Below are 19758 nucleotides of genomic sequence, written 5' to 3'. Positions count from 1 at the left end.
ATCTTTGCAAATTCCCAATATATGTTGATAAATGCCAATATCATATCACCTGATCTGCAGCCTGAATTACCAAATATATTTACCCAAAGAACTTAATTCTTCATTTCCTACTAAATTCTAAACATTAAGTAATTAATCATCCCCATGTCTACACTCCATGAAACTTTCTCTGATTAGCACAATGAGTTTGGGATAAACAAACACATACTCACATACACAGTCTCAGTAAATATATATTTATTTGTTTCAGGTGGAAGAATCCCATGACTGACCATTAATCCCAAAGCTCGTCTCAGTGGTATAAGTGAAACCTTATGAAAAACATGAACTGGATGGCCAATTACACTGGAGAGTCTGATTTCATCCTGGTGGGGATCTTCAGTCAATCAAATCACCCAGCTCTCCTGTGTGTGGTCATTTTTGTAGTTTTCTTGATGGCTTTAACTGGGAATGCTGTCCTGATTCTTCTGATACATTTTGATGCTCACCTCCACACTCCTATGTACTTTTTCATCAGCCAGTTGTCTCTCATGGATGTAATGTACATTTCCATGACTGTGCCCAAGATGCTCATAAACCAGATCATGGGTATAAATAATATATCAGCCCCTGAGTGTGGAATGCAAATGTTTCTCTATGTGACACTAGCGGGTTCAGAATGTTTTCTTCTAGCCACCATGGCCTATGATCGCTATATGGCCATCTGCCATCCTCTTCATTACCCTGTCCTCATGAACCATAGATTGTGTCTTCTACTGGCATCTGGCTGCTGGTTTCTGGGATCTGTGGATGGATTTATGCTCACGCCCATCACTATGACATTCCCTTTCTGCAGATCCCGGGAGATCCATCATTTCTTCTGTGAAGTCCCTGCTGTAATGAAGCTCTCCTGCTCAGATACCTCCCTTTATGAGGCAGTCATGTACCTGTGCTGTGTCCTCATGCTCCTCATCCCTGTGACAGTCATTTCAAGCTCCTATTATTTCATCCTCCTCACCATCCACAGGATGAATTTAGCAGAGGGCCAGAAGAAGGCCTTTGCCACTTGTTCTTCCCATATGACTGTGGTCATTCTCTTCTATGGGGCTGCTGTCTATACCTACATGCTCCCCACCTCCTATCACACCTCTGAGAAGGACATGATTGTATCTGTCTTTTATACCATCCTCACTCCTGGATTAAATCCTTTAATCTACAGTCTCAGGAATAAGAATGTCATGGGAGCTCTGAAGAAAATGTTGAATGTGGGACCCATTTTTCAAGAAACTATAAAATAGAAACCTTTTGTATTAATTATTTCATTCTTTTTTTCCAAACATTATAACTCCAGAATCTTTTGCCAGTGATATTTCTTAAACTTTCATCTCATAATGCCTCATGTAATTGGCATATCTCTTTTAGGAATTGCTTCTGTGTACTACAAAGCTCTTTGATTAGATAACATTTCTCCATTTAAAATGAATTTTACTATCATATTGTCCTGACATTACACTTACTGACATTGATTATTACATATTCTGTAGGAGAATATACATACTTATAGAAAATACATTATGAGAATATGGAGTGGTAAAGGTTATGAGGTGGTATTAAATTGTTCTTATTTTTTAAAGTTATCTTTGATAAGATAGATATAAAGAGAGAAACAGAGAGATTTACAGAATTATGAATCAATTTGAGAGAGAAATAAAGATTGACAGAAATTATGAAGCAAATGAGCAAAATGTTAACAGTAGATAAAGAGTATATAGGTGTTCTTTGTACTTTCTTATTTCTACTACATTTATATAAATCTGACATTAACTTCAAATAAAGAGTCAAAATATCTTTCTCCCCCAACTTTTACAAATTTTGAATTATCTGGTGGTTGTGTAAGTAACAATATCCTAGAAAACACACAATTTGGCTTTCCATCCCTAAGATGATCCAATTATTGAATCACATTTATTGGAGCCTATCTTGTTCTACATGATCCATTCCTAAAGACATATAGTGGAAGGTAATAGTCACCACCATGTGGTAAATTTAGAATCCAGAATTGCATAGGGGACTGTGGGGAAAATGGTAATGCAGAGCAGAATGAAGACTTAGGGAAGGTTCTTTGCATGAGGTGACATCTGAGTTGGGTTTAATTACGTAATTTACTAAACAAATAGGGCACCAAATAGTCTATCCTTCATTTATTCAATAAATATTTTATGATATATTATAATAAAGATATTAGCTAAGGACTGTTAAAATATAAATAATATTTGGATGCTATTTCAAATAAATTTGAATAGTTGTAGTTGTATATTTCAATAAGTGGTAAAAAGTATGATATGCTTTGATGTTGATTTGGAAAGGCTACAGCTCATATGAACACATCAATTATACTGAGATATGTGAGTTCATTCAGGCCAAGAGGACTGAAAGAAGAACTTGGAGCTCATTTTTAAATGGTGACTAGATGTTACCCTCAGATAAGTACTGAAGTCTGAGTTGAAGGAATTTTCTCAGGGACAAGATGTCTTATACATGGCACAACATGAGCAGAAGAGATGGTTGACCAGTGGGAACAGTACATATTCCAATGGAACCTCCTTGTTATCCTCACTTAAGATACTAATTTCTTGCCTTACCTTAACTAGGCTAGGACTTCTAGTACTGTGTTGAACAACAGTGGTGACAGTGGACATCCCTGTCGAATTCCTGACCTTATGGGAAAACCTCTCAGTTTTTCCTCATTGAGAATGATATTCACTGTGGGTTTTTCATGGATGGATTTTATGTTCCCTCTATCCCTACACTGTGGAAAGCTTTAATCAAAAAGGATGCTATATTTTATTAAATGCTTTTTCTGCATCAGTTGAGAGGATCATAGGGTGTTTGATCTTTCTTTTGCTAATGTGATGTATCACATGGATTCATTTGCAAATGTTGAGCCATTTTTGCATCCCAGAAATAAACCTCATCTTGTTGTGGTGAACAATCCTTTTAATACGCTGTTGGATCCTATTGGCTAGTATCTTGGTGAGACTTTTGACACCCGTGTTCATCAGGGATATTGGCTTTTAATTCTCCTTTTTGGTGTGCTCTTTGTCTGTCTTGGGGATCAAAGTAATGGTGACCTCATAAAACAAATTTGGGAATTTTCCTTGTATTTTCTATTTGTCTTTTGAAATAACTTCAGAAATATAGGTATTAGTTCTTTAAATGTTTGGTAGAAATTTGCTGGGAAGCCATCTGGCCCTGAACTCTTGTGTGTTGGGAAATTTTTGATTACTGATTCAATTTATTCCTGGATTATGGGTCTATTCAGGTTTTCTATTTTTTTGAAAACCTGAATAGGTTTTCTATTTCTTACTGTAAGTTTCCAGGAAGGCAACGATTTCTTCTAGAATGCCTAATTTGTTGCCATATAGTTCCTCAAAATATGTTCTTTTTTTAATAATAAAATTTTATTGGTGTTAAATTTACCAACATACAAAATAACACCCAGTGCTCATCCCATCAAGTGCCCCCCTCATTGCCCGTCACCCATTCACCCCCACCCCCGCCCTCCTCCCCTTCCACCACGCCTAGTTCGTTTCCCAGAGTTAGAAGTCTTCATGTTGTGTCTCCCTTTCTGATATTTCCTACCCATTTCTTCTCTCTTACCTTCTATTCCCTTTCACTATATTTTATATTCCCCAAATGAATGAGACCATATAATGTTTGGCCTTCTCCGAGTGACTTACTTCACTCAGCATAATACCCTCCAGTTCCATCCACGTTGAAGCAAATGGTGGGTATTTGTCATTTCTAATGGCTGAGTAATATCCCATTGTATACATAAACCACATCTTCTTTATCCATTCATCTTTCGATGGACACCAAGGCTCCTTCCACAGTTTGGCTATTGTGCACATTGCTGCTATAAACATCGGGGTGCAGGTGTCCTGGCGTTTCATTGCATCTGCATCTTTGGAGTAAATCCCCAACAGTGCAATTGCTGGGTCATAGGGCAGGTCTATTTTTAACTCTTTGAGGAACCTCCACACAGTTTTCCAGAGTGGCTGCACCAGTTCACACTCCCACCAACAGTGTAAGAGGGTTCCCCTTTCTCCGCATCCTCTCCAACATTTGTGGTTTCCTGCCTTGTTAATGTTTCCCATTCTCCCTGGTGTGAGGTGGTATCTCATTGTGGTTTTGATTTGTATTTCCCTGATGGCAAGTGATGCAGAGCATTTTCTCATGTGCATGTTGGCCATGTCTATGTCTTCCTCTGTGAGATTTCTCTTCATGTCTTTTGCCCATTTCATGATTGGATTGTTTGTTTCTTTGCTGTTGACTTGAATAAGTTCTTTATAGATCTTGGAAACTAGCCCTTTATCTGATACGTCATTTGCAAATATCTTCTCCCATTCTGGAGGTTGTCTTTTAGTTTTGTTGACTGTATACTTGGCTGTGCAAAAGTTTCTTGTCTTCATGAAGTTCCAATAGTTCATTTTTGCTTTTGTTTCTTTTGCCTTCGTGGATGTATCTTGCAAGAAGTTACTGTGGCCGAGTTCAAAAAGGGTGTTGCCTGTGTTCTCCTCGAGGATTTTCATGGAATCTTATCTCACATTTAGATCTTTCATCCATTTTGAGCTTATCTTTGTGTATGGTGCAAGAGAGAGGTCTAGTTTCATTCTTCTGCATGTGGATGTCCAATTTTCCCAGCACCATTTATTGAATAGACTGTCCCTTTTCCAGTGGATCATCTTTCCTCCTTTATCGAATATTAGTTGACCATAAAGTTCAGGGTCCACTTCTGGGTTCTCTATTCTGTTCCATTGATCTATGTGTCTGTTTTTGTGCCAGTACCACACTGTCTTGATGACCACAGCTTTGTAGTACAACCTGAAATCTGGCATTGTGATGCCCCCAATTTTCTTTTTTTAACATTCCCCTGGCTATTCGGGGTCTTTTCTGATTCCACACAAATCTTAAAATAATTTGTTCTAACTCTCTGAAGAAAGTCCATGGCATTTTGATAGGGATTGCATTAAACATGTAAATTGCCCTGGGTAACGTTGACATTTTCACAGTATTAATTCTTCCAATCCATGAGCATGGAATATTTTTCCATCTCTTTGTCTTCCTCAGTTTCTTAGAAGTGTTCTGTAGTTTTTAGGGTATAGATCCTTTACCTCTTTGGTTAGGTTTATTCCTAGGTATCTTATGCTTTTGGGTGCAATTGTAAATGGGACTGATTCCTTAATTTCTCTTTCTTCAGTCTCATTGTTAGTGTATAGAAATGCCACTGTGTTATTCTGTATGTTGGTAAATTGAACACCAATAAAAATTAATTTATAAAAAAAAAAAAAAAAAAAAAAGAAATGCCACTGACTTCTGGGCATTGATTTTGTATCCTGCCACACTGCCAAATTGCTGTATGAGTTCTAGCAATCTTGGGGTGGAGTCTTTTGGGTTTTCCATGTAGAATCATCGGCGAAGAGGGAGAGTTTGACTTCTTCTTTGCCAATTTGAATGCCTTTTATTTCTTTTTGTTTTCTGATTGCTGAGGCTAGGACTTCTAGTACTATGTTGAATAGCAGTGGTGAGAGTGGACATCCCTGGCTTGTTCCTGATCCTAGGGGAAAGTCTCCCCGTGGTTCCCCATTGAGAATTATATTTGCTGTGGGCTTTTCGTAGATGGCTTTTAAGATGCTGAGGAATGTTCCCTCCATCGCTACCCTCTCAAGAGTTTTGATCAGGAATGCATGCTGTATTTTGTCAAATGCTTTCTCTACATCTATTGAGAGGATCATATGGTTCTTGGTTTTTATTTTGCTGATATGGTGAATCACGATGATTGTTTTACGAGTGTTGAACCAGCCTTGCATCCTGGGAATAAATCCTACTCGGTCAAGGTTAATAATCGTCTTAATGTACTGTTGGATCCTATTGGCTAGTATCCTTTTGAGAATTTTTGCATCCATTTTCATCAGGGATATTGGTCTATAATTCTCCTTTTTGGTGGGGTCTTTGTCTGGTTTTGGAATTAAGGAGAGGCTGGCCTCATAGAACAAATTTGGAAGTATTTCATCTCTTTCTATCTTTCCAAACAGCTTTAGTAGAATAGGTATGGTTTCTTCTTTAAACGTTTGATCGAATTCCCCTGGGAAGCGTTTCGGCCCTGGACTTTTGTGTCTTGGGAGGTTTTTGATGACTGCTTCAATTTCCTCCCTGGTTATTGGCCTGTTCAGGTTTTCTATTTCTTCCTGTTCCAGTTTTGGTAGTTTGTGGCTTTCTAGAAATGAGTCCATTTCTTCTAGATTGCCTAATTTATTGGTGTATAGCTCTTCATAATATGTTTTTAAAATCATTTGTGTTTCCTTGGTGTTGGTAGTCATCTCTACTTTCTCATTCATCATTTTATTAATGAGTCTTCTCTCTCTTCTTTTTTTTAAGATTTACTCATTTAGGGGATCCCTGGGTGGCGCAGCGGTTTAGCGCCTGCCTTTGGCCTAGGGCGCGATCCTGGAGACCCGGGATCGAATCCCACGTCAGGCTCCCGGTGCATGGAGCCTGCTTCTCCCTCTGCCTATGTCTCTGTCTCTCTCTCTCTCTCTATCATAAATAAAAATAAAAATTAAAAAAAAAGATTTACTCATTTATTTATGATAGACACACACAGAGAGAGAGAGGCAGAGACACAGGAGGAGGGAGAAGCAGGCTCCATGCCAGGAGCCCTAGGCGGGACTCGATCCCGGGACTCCAGGATCGCTCCCCGGGCCAAAAGCAGGCGCCAAACCGCTGAGCCACCCAGGGATCCCCTCTCTCTTCTTTTTAATAAGGGTGGCTAATGGTTTATCTATCTTATTAATTCTTTCAAAGAACCAACTCCTGGTTTTGTTGCTCTGTTCCACAGTTCTTCTGGTCTCGATTTCGTTGAGTTCTTCTTGAAACTTTATTAACTCTCTTATTCTGCTGGGTGTAGGATCTATTTGCTGTTTTTTCTCTAGCTCCTTTAGGTGTAAGGTTAGCCTTTGTATTTGAGTTCTTTCCAGTTTTGGATGGATGCTTGTATTGTGATGTATTTCCCCCTCAGGACTGCTTATCTGTATCCCAAAGATTTTGAACAGTTGTATCTTCATTCTCATTAGTTTCCAAGAGTCCTTTTAATTCTTCCTTAATTTCGTGGTTGACCCTTTCATCTTTTAGCAGGATGGTCCTTAACCTCCACGTGCTTGAAATCCTTCCAAACTTCTTCATGTGATTTAGTCCTAATTTCAAGGCATTATGGTCTGAGGATATGCACCGGACGATCCGCATTTTTGGTATTGGTTCAGACCTGATTTGTGACCCAGTATGTGGTATATTCTGGAGAAAGGTCCATGTGCACTTGAGAAGAATTTGTTTTCCATTACGTTTGGACGTAAAGTTCTGTAGATATCTGTGAAATCCATCTGGTCCAGTGTTTCAATTAAAGCTCTTGTTTCTTTGGAGATGTTGTGATTAGAATACCTGTCGATTGTAGAAAGTGCTAGATTGAAGTCACCACGTATAAGTGTATTATTATCTAAGTATGTGTTAACTATGGTTATTAATTGATTGATATATTTGGCAGCTCCCACATTCGGAGCATATATATTGAGGATTGTTAAGTCCTCTGGTTGGATAGATCCTTTAAGTATGATATAGTGTCCCTCTTCATCTCTCACTACAGTCTTCGGGATAAATTTTAGTTTATCTGATATAAGGATGGCTACTCCTGCTTTCTTTTGAAGACCATTTGAATGGTAAATGATTGTCCAACCTTTTATTTTCAGGATGTAGGTGTCCTTATGTCTAAAATGAGTCGTTTGTAGACAGCAAATACATGGGTCCTGCTTTTTATCCAGTCTGAAACACTGCGGTTTTTGATGGCGTCTTTAAGCCCGTTCACGTTCAGAGTTACTATTGAAAGATATGAGTTTAGTGTCATCATGATATCTATTCAGTCCGTTTTTTGTGGATTGTTCCATTGGACTTCTTCTTTAAGGAGAATCTTAAGAGTCTCCCTTAAAGTTTCTTGCAGAGCTGGTTTGGTGGTCACATATTCTTTCATTTCCTGCCTGTCCTGGAAGCTCTTTATGTCTCCTTCTAATCTAAATGAGAGCCTTGCTGGATACAGTGTTCTTGGCTGCATGTTTTTCTCATTTAGGACCCTGAATATATCCTGCCAGCCCTTTCTGGCCTGCCAGGTCTCTTTGGAATGGTCTGATGTTAATCTGATATTTCTCCCCATATAAGTTAGAGATATCTTTTCTCTTGCTGCTTTAAGGATCTTCTCTTTATCTTTGGAATTTGCAAGCTTGACTATTAAATGTGAAGGTGTAGAATGGTTTTTATTGATTTTAGGGGTGATCTCTCTATTTCCTGGATCTGAATGCCTGTTTCCCTTCCCAGATTAGAAAAATTTTCAGCTATGATTTATTCAAATACATCCTCTGGACCTCTGGACCTCTGTCCCTTTTGGCGCCCTCGGGAACCCCAATTAAATGTAGATTTTTTCTTCAGGCTGTCACTTATTTCCTTTAATCTACCCTCATGATCTTTTAATTGTCTCCTTTTTCCTCAGTTTCCCTCTTTGCCATCAACTTGTCTTCTATGTCACTGACTCGTTCTTCCACCTCGTTAACCCTCATCATTAGGACCTCTACTTTGGATTGCATCTCATTTAATTTATTTTTAATTTCTGCCTGATTAGATCTAAATTCTGCAGTCATGAAGCCTTTTGAATCCTTTATGTTTTTTTCTAGAGCCACCAGTAGCTTTATAATAGTGCTTCTAAATTGGCTTTCTGACATAGAATTGTAATCCAAATTTTGTAACTCTGTGGGAGAGAGGACTGTTTCTGATTCTTTCTTTTGAGGTGAGGTTTTCCTTCTAGTCATTTTGCTCAGTGCAGAGTGGCCAAAAACAAGTTGTATTGGGAAAAGGAGAAAAAGAGAGAAGAGAAAGAAGAAAATAAAAAGAAAAAAGAAAATGACGAAAAAAAGAAAATAAAGAGAAGAAAAGAAAGAAAGATGAAAAAAAGGGGGTGGGGGGAAGGAATCAGAAATCAAAAAGAAAAAAAAAAAACACGGCGGAGTATCTTCTGATTCTGTATACTGTAAGTCCCTTGACTTCCCCTGAAACTGGTCCGTCCAGCTGGTCTTCTGGGGGAGGGGCCTGTTGTGCTGATTTTCAGGTGTTAGCACTTGGGGGAGCTGCTCTGCCCCCTGCCTGGTGCAGGGCTCAGTGGGGGTTGTTTACCCCGTGAGGCCCCAGGAGGAACAGCCGCAGTGGCGGGGCCAGCTCAGGAGCCCTGGAGTCAGCTCCCGCAGTAGCTCCAGAGCTCTCCGTCTGCAGGGCCTGGAGGCTCCGGGGCGGGGCCGCTGATCTGCTCAGCTTGGGGCAGGAGCGTCCTCGCTGTCCTGGGCCCTCCCGGCCTCTGCCTGTCCCGGGGGAGGCCGGATCCTGGGCTGTGTCCCGGCGCCCTGTGTATCCGGGGCCTGCGCTGTTGGATTCGCGCTCCCGCCCCGCAGCCCCCTCCGCGGAGCCGCCGCCCGAGCCCCTCCGAGCTGCTCTGGCCCCGCAGTGCGCGCTGCAGCCCTTAGGGAGCTCGTCGCACTCTCCCGGGGCGCAGGTGTCTGTTAGTGTCCCAGGGAGCCCGAGGGCATCCCCGCCCTCCTGGGTCCTGCTCCAACTCCCTGCGGGCCCCTTTCCGCCCGGGAAGGTTGGTGCAGCTCCTGCTTCTCCTGGACGGGGCTCTCCTGTCCTGGGGACACTCGCCCCGGCCTCAGCCCTGCTCCTCGCGGGGCTCCTCCCCCTTGGAGGCCTTTTGGGTCTTTATTTCTTTTTCCCCGTCTTCCTACCTTGATAGAAGAGTGAACTCTTCTCACTGTAGCATTCCAGCTGGTCTCTCTTTAGATCTTAGGCCGAATTCGTAGATTTTCAGGATGATTTGAAGGTTATCTAGGTAATTTGGTGGGGACAGGTGACTTGGGGACCCTACTCTTCTGCCATCTTGCCCCGCCTCTGACCCAATGGAATCTTTTAAAAAAATAAAATAAAAAATAAAATGATACACCATCTTAAATTTATTAATATATCTTCAATAATCACCATAGAAAATAGCAAGTGTTGTTGAGGAAGTGGAGAATTTGGAACTCTTGCCTATCATTGGTAGGAATGTAAACTGGCATAACCACTAGGGAAAACAGTATGAAACTTCATCAAAAATTTAAACATAGCTTTGTCATATAAAGTTGAATTCTAATTCTGGATAAATGTCCAAAAGTTTTGACAGTGTGCTTTATATATAAATTTTATATTATATATGTATATATATTGGAGTTCGATTTGTCAACATATAACAACCAGTGCTCATCCTGTCAAGTGTCCCCCTCAGCGCCCATTACCCAGTCAACCCATCCCCCAGGCCCACCTGCCCTTCCACTACCCCTTGGCAGTATGCTTTCAAAGAGGTATTTGTATATCCATGTTCATAATAGCATTATTCAGTTACTGAAAAATATATGAAGCTTATGTGTCCGTTGAATGGACTTATAAGCAAAACTATAATATATACAATGGAATATTAGTCTTAAAAATGAACAACTGAAATATGTTACAACATGGATGAACATTGAGGACATTATGCAAAATGTAAAAAGCCAGTCACACAAATCATACAGACTAGTATGGTTCCAGTTGTATAAGGTACTTAAGGAAGTCAAAATCAAGAAGTATGGAATTTCTGTTTTTCAAATTGAAAGAAGTTTTGGAGATTGATAGTGGTGATGATTGCACAATATGAATGCACTTAATACCATTGAACTGTACACTGAAAAATGGCTGAGATGGCAAGTTTTATATTATGCATGTTTTTGCACAAAAAGGGAAAATTGGAAAAATTAAATTGAACATTAAAGCAATTTATGTTGCAAGTGAACTATAGAAGAAATGTATAATCAATAATCTACGAAACAAAGCAAATAAACAAAGGGGGAAAAAGAGACAGAGGCAAACAGAAACAGACACTTAATTACAGAGAACAAATTGATAGTCACTAAAGAGGAAGTGAATGTGGGGATGGGTGAAATAGGTGATGAGAATTAAGTGAATAGGGGGTGCATTTGCTATGATGAGCACCAGGTATTGTATGGAAGTATTGAATCACTATATTGTCCACTTGAAACTAATATTGCATTGTAGATTAACTAACTGGAATTTAAATAGAAACTTAAAAATATTTTTAAAAAGCTTAAAAAATGAGTCAATCAGAGAAGGACAAACATTATATGTTCTCATTCATTTGGGGAATATAAATAATAGTGAAAAGGAATAGAAGGAAAGGGAGAAGAAATGTGTGGGAAATATCAGAAAGGGAGACAGAACATAAAGACTCCTAACTCTGGGAAACGAACTAGGGGTGGTGGAAGGGGAGGAGGGCGGGGGGTGGGTGTGAATGGGTGACGGGCACTGAGGGGGGCACTTGACCGGATGAGCACTGGGTGTTATTCTGTATGTTGGCAAATTGAACACCAATAAAAAATAAATTTATTATTAAAAAAAAGATTAAGAAAGAGATGTGAAAAACTCCAACTTAATCTCTACTACAGTACTGATTAGTGTTGTTGTTATTACATAAATTGAACCTAGTTTCATACTTTATCCTCATGAAGATAATAATGAAAAATTTTACAAATTTTATTGAAGACTAAAAGTTTAGTGAAGATATATACACAAATATGTGAAAATATATTTTGTAGTCTATATTTTGTAGACTAATATATTTCACAGATAGAAATTTATTAGCAATGATGAAATCTGAAGCCATTGTTAATATTGGCAAAGACTTTGATGCACATTACATTTAATAATTTTAAGGGCATAAAAAATGCCACTGCAATATCTATTAGCATATTTAGCTGTATTAATTGCATGATTCTTCAAAGTCCCAAGCGGATTTATCAACAGAATCTTTTATCCACTCCTATAAGCAGCAGAGTAAAACCAAGGATGATGTCACTTTGCCACTTTTCTTTATACACTTAACCCAGTAATACTTCATTTACCAATATAGAAGAGGTGCATAGTGTCTTCTGATGATGGATTCAACCTGAAAGGTGGGCAGAACTGCAGGAGAAAAACAGTGGCTATGGTCCTTGACTTGTTCTGTTCTAGTCTGTCTATTAGTTCTTGACAATATTTTCTGTTTTCTCTATTATTCTTAATGAGAACATAGATGCAGATTTCTTTCTGAAACTTAAAACACTTGTGTACTCAATTGTATTCTATTACACTAGAAAATGGGTTTGAAATTTCCAATTATTGATAGAAGAAAACAGAATATATTTTTCCTATATTGTTGGATTATTTTTTTCCCAGAAAGTGAAATTTTGCAGAAGAATAACTGGTTTCAATTTGAAGAGAATTAATTCTGGTAGTTGGAACACTAAAACAAATACCTTGATTATATTTATGTTTTTCTGCTTAAACTAATAACAGGTTGTTTAAAACTCAAATTATAAATTTATTTTTATTTTTTATTTTTATTTAGTTTTTAATAATAAATTTATTTTTTATTGGTGTTCAATTTGCCAACATACAGAATAACACCCAGTGCTCATCCGGTCAAGTGCCCCCCTCAGTGCCCGTCACCCATTCACACCCACCCCCCGCCCTCCTCCCCTTCCACCACCCCTAGTTCATTTCCCAGAGTTAGGAGTCTTTATGTTCTGTCTCCCTTTCTGATATTTCCCACACATTTCTTCTCCCTTCCCTTATATTCCCTTTCACTATTATTTATATTCCCCAAATGAATGAGACCATATAATGTTTGTCCTTCTCTGATTCACTTACTTCACTCAGCATAATTGCATGATTTTATTGATCTATTTATCTATTTGTTTGTTTGTTTGTTTATCTTATTTCATCTTTTTACAGTTTTTTTTTTTAAAATCAGGCTCCTAGGAAATATAACTAACATCACACAACTAAGCTGAAGATGACTTTGTCTTAGACCAGTAGTGGAATCTACAGCTTGTAACTCTTAGACATGATCCTCCCTTAACAATTTATATATCTTCAAATTATATATCTTCAAATTATATATCTTCAAATTATAAATCTTCAAATTATAAATCTTCAAATTATAAATCTTCAAATTATAAATTGTTAAGGGAGGATCGTGTCTAAGAGTTACAAGCTGTAGATCCCACTACTGGTCTGAGACAAAGTCATCTTCAGCTTGGTTGTATGATGTTAGTTATATTCCCTAGGAGACTGATTAAAAAAAAAACTGTAAAAAGATGAAATAAGATAAATAAATAAATAGATAGATAGATAGATAGATGATAGATAGATAAAATCATGCAAAGTAATAGAACTGCTGGAATATGCTCAGCCTCAAATAAAAATTCAATATTATTCTGCCACCACTATTAGTCATCCCCCAACTTAAATAGTAAACTGTTTTCATGAAACTCAACAAATTGGATAGAAAGGAGTAAGAACCAATAATCAGGAAAGCTCCCTTGATGGTACAGACAGCACTTCCTCTGTCAGATGCTCTGAGTAGACTGTTCAGTGTGGCTTGATCACAATCACCGCCACTTAATAAAGTGCATCAATGACTTTACCAGCAAACCCAGACACCCTCCTGCTTTTCATTTATTCATTCAGCAAACTGTGAATCTTTAGTGTGATTCACTAATTGAAATTAATCTCTTAAAATCTAAATAACAGAAGAAAAACTTTGAATTTACATGTCTCTATTATTTACCAGATAAGACTTTGTTTTGTTTTCCCAAACATAATCACTTTAATGCACATAGCAATTAATTTCTTATGGAAACTGATATGCTGAGAAGAAAATGAGGCAACACTGGGATGTCTGTAACTCCGATCCATTTTTTATTCTCTATCTTGCTTTTCAGTGGCTATGCCTAATTTACATGTTGAAAATCTAAAGAAGAATTAAACTTGGCTACTTGTAAGGAGGTGGTAGTCATTCTATTAAGAAAAATATATATAAATCTTATTTAAAGTATAATTGTATTTATTTTATTTTATGTTTTATTTTTTTAAAGTATAATTTTAAAACAGCTACAAAGTACTACAAAAAGCAATACACACAGAATACATATGGCCTTTATTAAGACAAACAATAACAATTTCTTCTATATTTTCTCTTACGGACATTATGATCTTTGTAACTTTTTAATTTTCTGACATTAAATAATTTTATTTTATTTTAAAAAATATTTTATGTATTTATTTGAGAGAGAAACAGTGAGCAAAAAGAGAAAGCACAAGCCATGGGGAGAGGGAGAGGGAGAAGCAGATTCCCCACTGAGCAGGGAGCCCAGGGTGAGGTTCAATCCCGTGACCCTGAGATCATGAACTGAGCCAAAGATATATGCTTAACTAACTGAGTCACAAAGATGGTCCTGTTTTATTTTTTAAATATTTCGTTTATTTATTTTAAGAAAGTAGGAGTGTGAGTAGGGAGAGGGACAGAAAGAATCTCAAGCAGGTTTCATGCTAAGTGCAGAGCCCCATGTGGGGCTCAATCTCATGATCCTGAAATCATGACCTGAGTTGAAATCAAGAGTCAAACGCTCAACTGACTGAACTACCCAGGCATCCCTTATTTTATTTTTTAATGCTAAAATTTAAAAGCCCTTGCCAATAATCCTTTACTCTAGAATACTGAAGGAGTAGGTAACACTGCAAACGATTTAGACATCTTAATATAAATATTCAGTACTTAATACAAATATCCAACAAGTGTGGATCTCACTGCAAAATAAAATTATCTTTTTATCAAATATTACTTTCATTAGCAGATGGAAGCTGATCTTAGTGAACCATTTAAAAACAGTAAACTAAACTAAAACACACCTACTGACATAGTCTATAAGCATGAGCATAGTCTATAGTCTTCTCAGCATATCAGTTTCCATGAGAAATTAATTGCTATATATGTAATATATATGCTTACATATATATTACAACAGATACATACATATATTACAACTGATATATTTATTTATATATACATATATGTATATCATCTATTCACTTATGTATTTATTTAATTATATATATATTTGTATGGAATAAGCATAAATAAAAATGAACATACACACTTATTCAAGTTGTTAGGTACTACAGAAATTGTGAAGTCTAAATTTTAAATATATGAATATATAAATATATGAATAGATGCTAAACCATATGAAGTAATGCATCTTGCTCCATAAGACAATAATGGTCACAGCTATTTTTTACATAGATCCTACCCAATAACTAAACATTGGTATGAACACTTTAGACTAAAGTATACATGTTTATCCGTAACTAGTAATGTTCTAATCACTTTTGTTATTTTCCCTCAATCCTTACTACAGCTGAGCTAAAAAATTGTTTATCTTGGTTTTATATACAGTGGACAGAGAAACAGTGAGTAAAGAGCAGGGGGTGTGGGTCTATGGTTGCATTTGGGCTGAGATTCTAAACATCTCACCTAAAGTCCCATAGGTCTCCAAAAGTTCATTCATGTGTGAGAAACCTGACTTTTTCTTGGTTGGGTGCATTCCTCACTCTACAAAACCACAAAAACTTCACAGGAAAGCTTGCTTCTCTGGGTAAAAGAATCTCTAATATTTGATATTATGTATAATTTAGTTTCAAAATCTTTCTTACCTAGAATAAACCTCTAAGAATTTAAAAAATATTCTTGTTGGTAAACAAAGCATTGATGTTAAATCAATTTAGACTTGTATAATGAAAACTGTAGAATTATATTGTTTATCTATTTTTCAATAATTCAATGATTTGACTTGTTGTCTTAAGTTTGTCAGGTTTAATCCGATTGGTAGTGAAATGAAAAGAGAGGTCAGGCTAAAATTGGAAGAAACAGGCTTTTAATGGGACGCGCTCTTGGGCGAGGTTACGAGGCCCTGCAAGGGAGTGAAACTGGGGAAGTCTCAGGGCCAGGAAGTCACGTGCAGGGGAGTACAAGTGGGCTTTTTTAAGGGGGAGGGGTAAGGGTTGTGTGTCTGTATGGGGTGATAGGTATTAAGTCATGTTACTGGCGGAATTGGTATGGGGCGATAACCCCTATATGGGGTCTGATACGGTTCAGATTTCCTGCATAGGTCCTGTCTTCCCCTGATAATATGTCCTTGGGCAGTCTGCTGGTGGTGGGAAAGTTCTGAGGCAGGGGTAACAAGATAGGGGATCCACTGCCGTTTTGTTGGTGCCTCCTGATCCCCCTTGATCCCGCTGGCCCAACAAAGTTGACCTTTTGTAAATTCCCAATATATGTTTATGTATGAGACTATCTGTTATGAGGAAATGTCATGACCTGAATTGTGTCAACTTCAATATTAATAACCAATTATTCTGACCCACAGTTGTAATTTTTTAGTTTTATGATAGATTCACAATAAGTTCTGATTAATAATCCTCAATCTATAGGCCCATAGGACTTTCTCTTTTTTACACAAGTAGGTGTGCACAAACACAAAATTCTCACTATTTCTTAAATCATTTCAGGTATTTGCATTCCATGAGTGATCCATTGCCTGCAAAGCTTTCACTGGTGAACTTGAGGTCTAGATGAACTGGGCTTATATGAACCCTCATGGACAACAAAACTTGGATGGTCAATGACAGTGGACAATCTGATTTCATCCTGGTGGGAATTTTCAGTCAGTCAAAACACCCAAATTTTCTCTGTGTGGTCATTTTTATTGTTTTCTTGTTGGTATTGTCTGGAAACTCTCTCCTGATATTTCTGATATACTCTGATGCTCACCTCCACACTCCCATGTATTTTTTCATCAGCCAGTTGTCTCTCATGGATGTAATGTACATTTCCATCACTGTACCCAAAATGCTTATGAACCAGGTTATGAGTATGAATAAGATCTCAACCCTAGAATGTGGGATGCAAATGTTTCTCTATGTAACACTAGGAGGTTCAGAATGTTTTCTTCTAGCCACCATGGCTTATGATCGCTATGTAGCCATCTGCCATCCTCTTCATTACCCTGTCCTCATGAACCACAGATTGTGTCTTCTACTAGCATCTGGCTGCTGGTTTCTGGGATCTGTGGATGGATTCATGCTCACATCCATCACCATGACATTCCCCTTCTGCAGAACTCGAGAGATCCATCATTTCTTCTGTGAAGTCCCTGCCATAGTGAAGCTTTCTTGCTCAGACACTTCCCTTTATGAGACAGTCATGTACCTGTGCTGTGTCCTCATGCTTCTTATCCCTGTGGCAGTCATTTCAAGCTCTTATTCTTTCATCCTTTTCACCATTCACAGGATAAACTCAGCAAAGAGCCAGAAATCCTTTGCCACGTGTTCCTCCCATATGACTGTGGTCATTCTCTTTTATGGGGCTGGAGTCTACAACTATATGCTTCCCAGTTTTTACCACACCCCTGAAAAAGACATAATGGTGTCTGTCTTTTATACCATACTTACTCCATTGCTAAACCCTTTAATCTATAGTCTGAGGAATAAAGATGTCACAGAAGCTTTAAAGAAAATGGTGAATGTAGGACCTGTCTTTCAAGAAATTATAAAATAGAAAATTAATATTTTATTCTGTTTTTTTATTCTCTCTACACATTGGAACTTAGGAATCTTATGCCAATGATTCCTTAGGGAATACTTTAGTACATAAATAAATTTCTTGGGACCTCATACCATGGTATCTTATATCATATTCACAACTACTTTATGAATTTCTCTAATGTACTATAATTATCTTTGATTCTAAATCTCCATTCAAAATGTATTGTCCTATGCTAATTTTGAGGTAAAATTAAAGTTTATAACTGTACTCTTATTATATAAAAGAATACTTACATTAAATATATAATGAATTATTTACAGGATAAAGATCATGTGGAGGTAAGAAATTTTCTCAAATAAAAGAGAGAAAAGGAGACAGAGATGGAGAGAGAAAGGGAGGGAAGGCAGAAGGGAGAGAGAGAGAAATTTAGATTGACAGAAAAGTGATAAAGCAGAGTAGGTACAGTGTTAACAATAAAGAGTCTAGGTAAAGAATATAGGATGTTCTTTGTACCACTCTTATTCATGCTTCATTTCCACAAATTAGATTAAGTCCAAGTAAATAGCTAAGATAGTCTTTCTGTCACACATGCTTTTTTTTTAGGATTTTTAGTCTTAGTTTTTTTTTCATACTCTAAAGTGATGCAAAAAGCCTACAGAGAACAAAAGCTACGTAGAGTAACCTGAAGCAGCTTACGCTGAGCTTGGGACCCCTGGAAGTATGCCTAGGTAAAGACAGCTTACAATCAGTGGAACCAGCTCCTCCCACAAACAGCAACAACTGTTGAACCAAGTTTATGGATCACTAAAAACCTTCTGCACTATGGGAAAATAGTATATAGAATTTGAGGGGCTTTTTATGAGGTTTTAGTTTGTCATTTAAAATTTTTCTTTTTCTTTTTTGCTTTTTCAACTAGTTTCTCATTTTATCAATTCTTTGTTTTTAAATCTTTTTAAATTTTCATCCTTACATTTATATTTATAGGCATTCTTCATTTTTGGCTTCTTTTCATTGAGATATATCTGTATCTATCTATATATAGATATATATCTATATCTATCTATATATATCTATATATTTATATCTTTCTTTACAATTTTGGGATTTAATGTCTTCTACCAAACAAACCAAAATACATCTAGGACCAAATGATTCCCCTGTTTTATCCATGTGTAAGAATAAATTATCTTTTTTCCCCTTTTAAAATTTTTCTTTTTTGGTTTCTGATCTCTTTGGATTTGTCTAGTGTGTATTTTGCTGAGGTCATGGATGATATTTTTTTATTTTGTTCTCTCATTCATCTATTCTTTGGAGAAAAAGACTAAAATAAGAAATTCAGAGCAAAAGAAAGAACAGGAGGTAATATGGTATATTATATATCTAATCAACATGGATATAAGTAAAATGACAGAAATTGAATTCAGAATAATGATTACAAAGTCATTAACCCTGATTTTAAAAAAAGGAAAAAAAAGACACTAGGGAATACCTTAGTACATAAATAAAATCTTGGGATCCCTGGGTGGCTCAGCAGTTTGATGCCTGCCTTTAGCTCAGGTTGTGATCCTGGAGACCCAGGATCGAGTCCTACATCGGGCTCTCCCTGCATGGAGCCTGCTTCTCCCTCTGCCTCTCTCTCTCTCTCTCTCTCTCTCTCTCTCTCCGTCTCTCATGAATAAATAAATAAAATCTTTAAAAAAACAAATAAAATCTAATCAAGTCAAAATTAAAAATACTTTAAATGAGGTGCAATCTAAAATGGATATTCTAACAGATTGAGTAAATGAGGCAGAAGAGAGAGTCAGTGACATAGAAGACAAAATTATGGAAAGGAAGGAAGCTGATGAAAAGAGAGGAAAACAACTGATGGACCATGAGGGGTCAAGAGATCAGCAAAACAATATTAGAATTATTGGAATCCTAGAGGAAGAAGAAAGAGATAGAGGGATAGAAGGTATATTTGAGCAAATCATAGTTGAGAACTTCCCTAATCTGGGAAGGAAACAGGCATTCAAGTCCAGGAAGCACAGAGAACTCCCCTCAAAATCAAGAAAAATAATCAATGCACTGAAATATTATAGTGAAGCTAAGAAATGTCAAAGATAGAAAATCCTGAAAGTGGTTTGAGGTAAGAGGTCCTTAATGTACAAGGGTAGAAACATTAGTTTGGCATCACAACT

General features: G+C 37.3%; 2 protein-coding genes across 2 annotated transcripts; both read left to right on the top strand.

The window, feature by feature from the left end:
• Positions 1-314: 314 nt before the first annotated feature.
• On the top strand, positions 315-1277 carry LOC129515045 (olfactory receptor 2T29-like). Its single transcript, XM_055333752.1, has one exon. It carries the CDS (start codon positions 315-317, stop codon positions 1275-1277), a length of 963 nt encoding a protein of 320 aa, XP_055189727.1.
• A 15353-nt stretch (positions 1278-16630) lies between these two features.
• LOC129515044 (olfactory receptor 2T29-like) lies at positions 16631-17590 on the top strand. Its single transcript, XM_055333750.1, has one exon. It carries the CDS (start codon positions 16631-16633, stop codon positions 17588-17590), a length of 960 nt encoding a protein of 319 aa, XP_055189725.1.
• Positions 17591-19758: the final 2168 nt, after the last annotated feature.

Source organism: Nyctereutes procyonoides, unplaced genomic scaffold (genome assembly GCF_905146905.1).
Source record: "Nyctereutes procyonoides isolate TBG_1078 unplaced genomic scaffold, NYPRO_anot_genome, whole genome shotgun sequence".
Classification (NCBI taxonomy): Eukaryota; Metazoa; Chordata; class Mammalia; order Carnivora; family Canidae; genus Nyctereutes; species Nyctereutes procyonoides.
The sequence above is the reverse complement of the archived record's forward strand: the minus strand, read 5'-3'. Positions and strand labels throughout refer to the sequence as shown.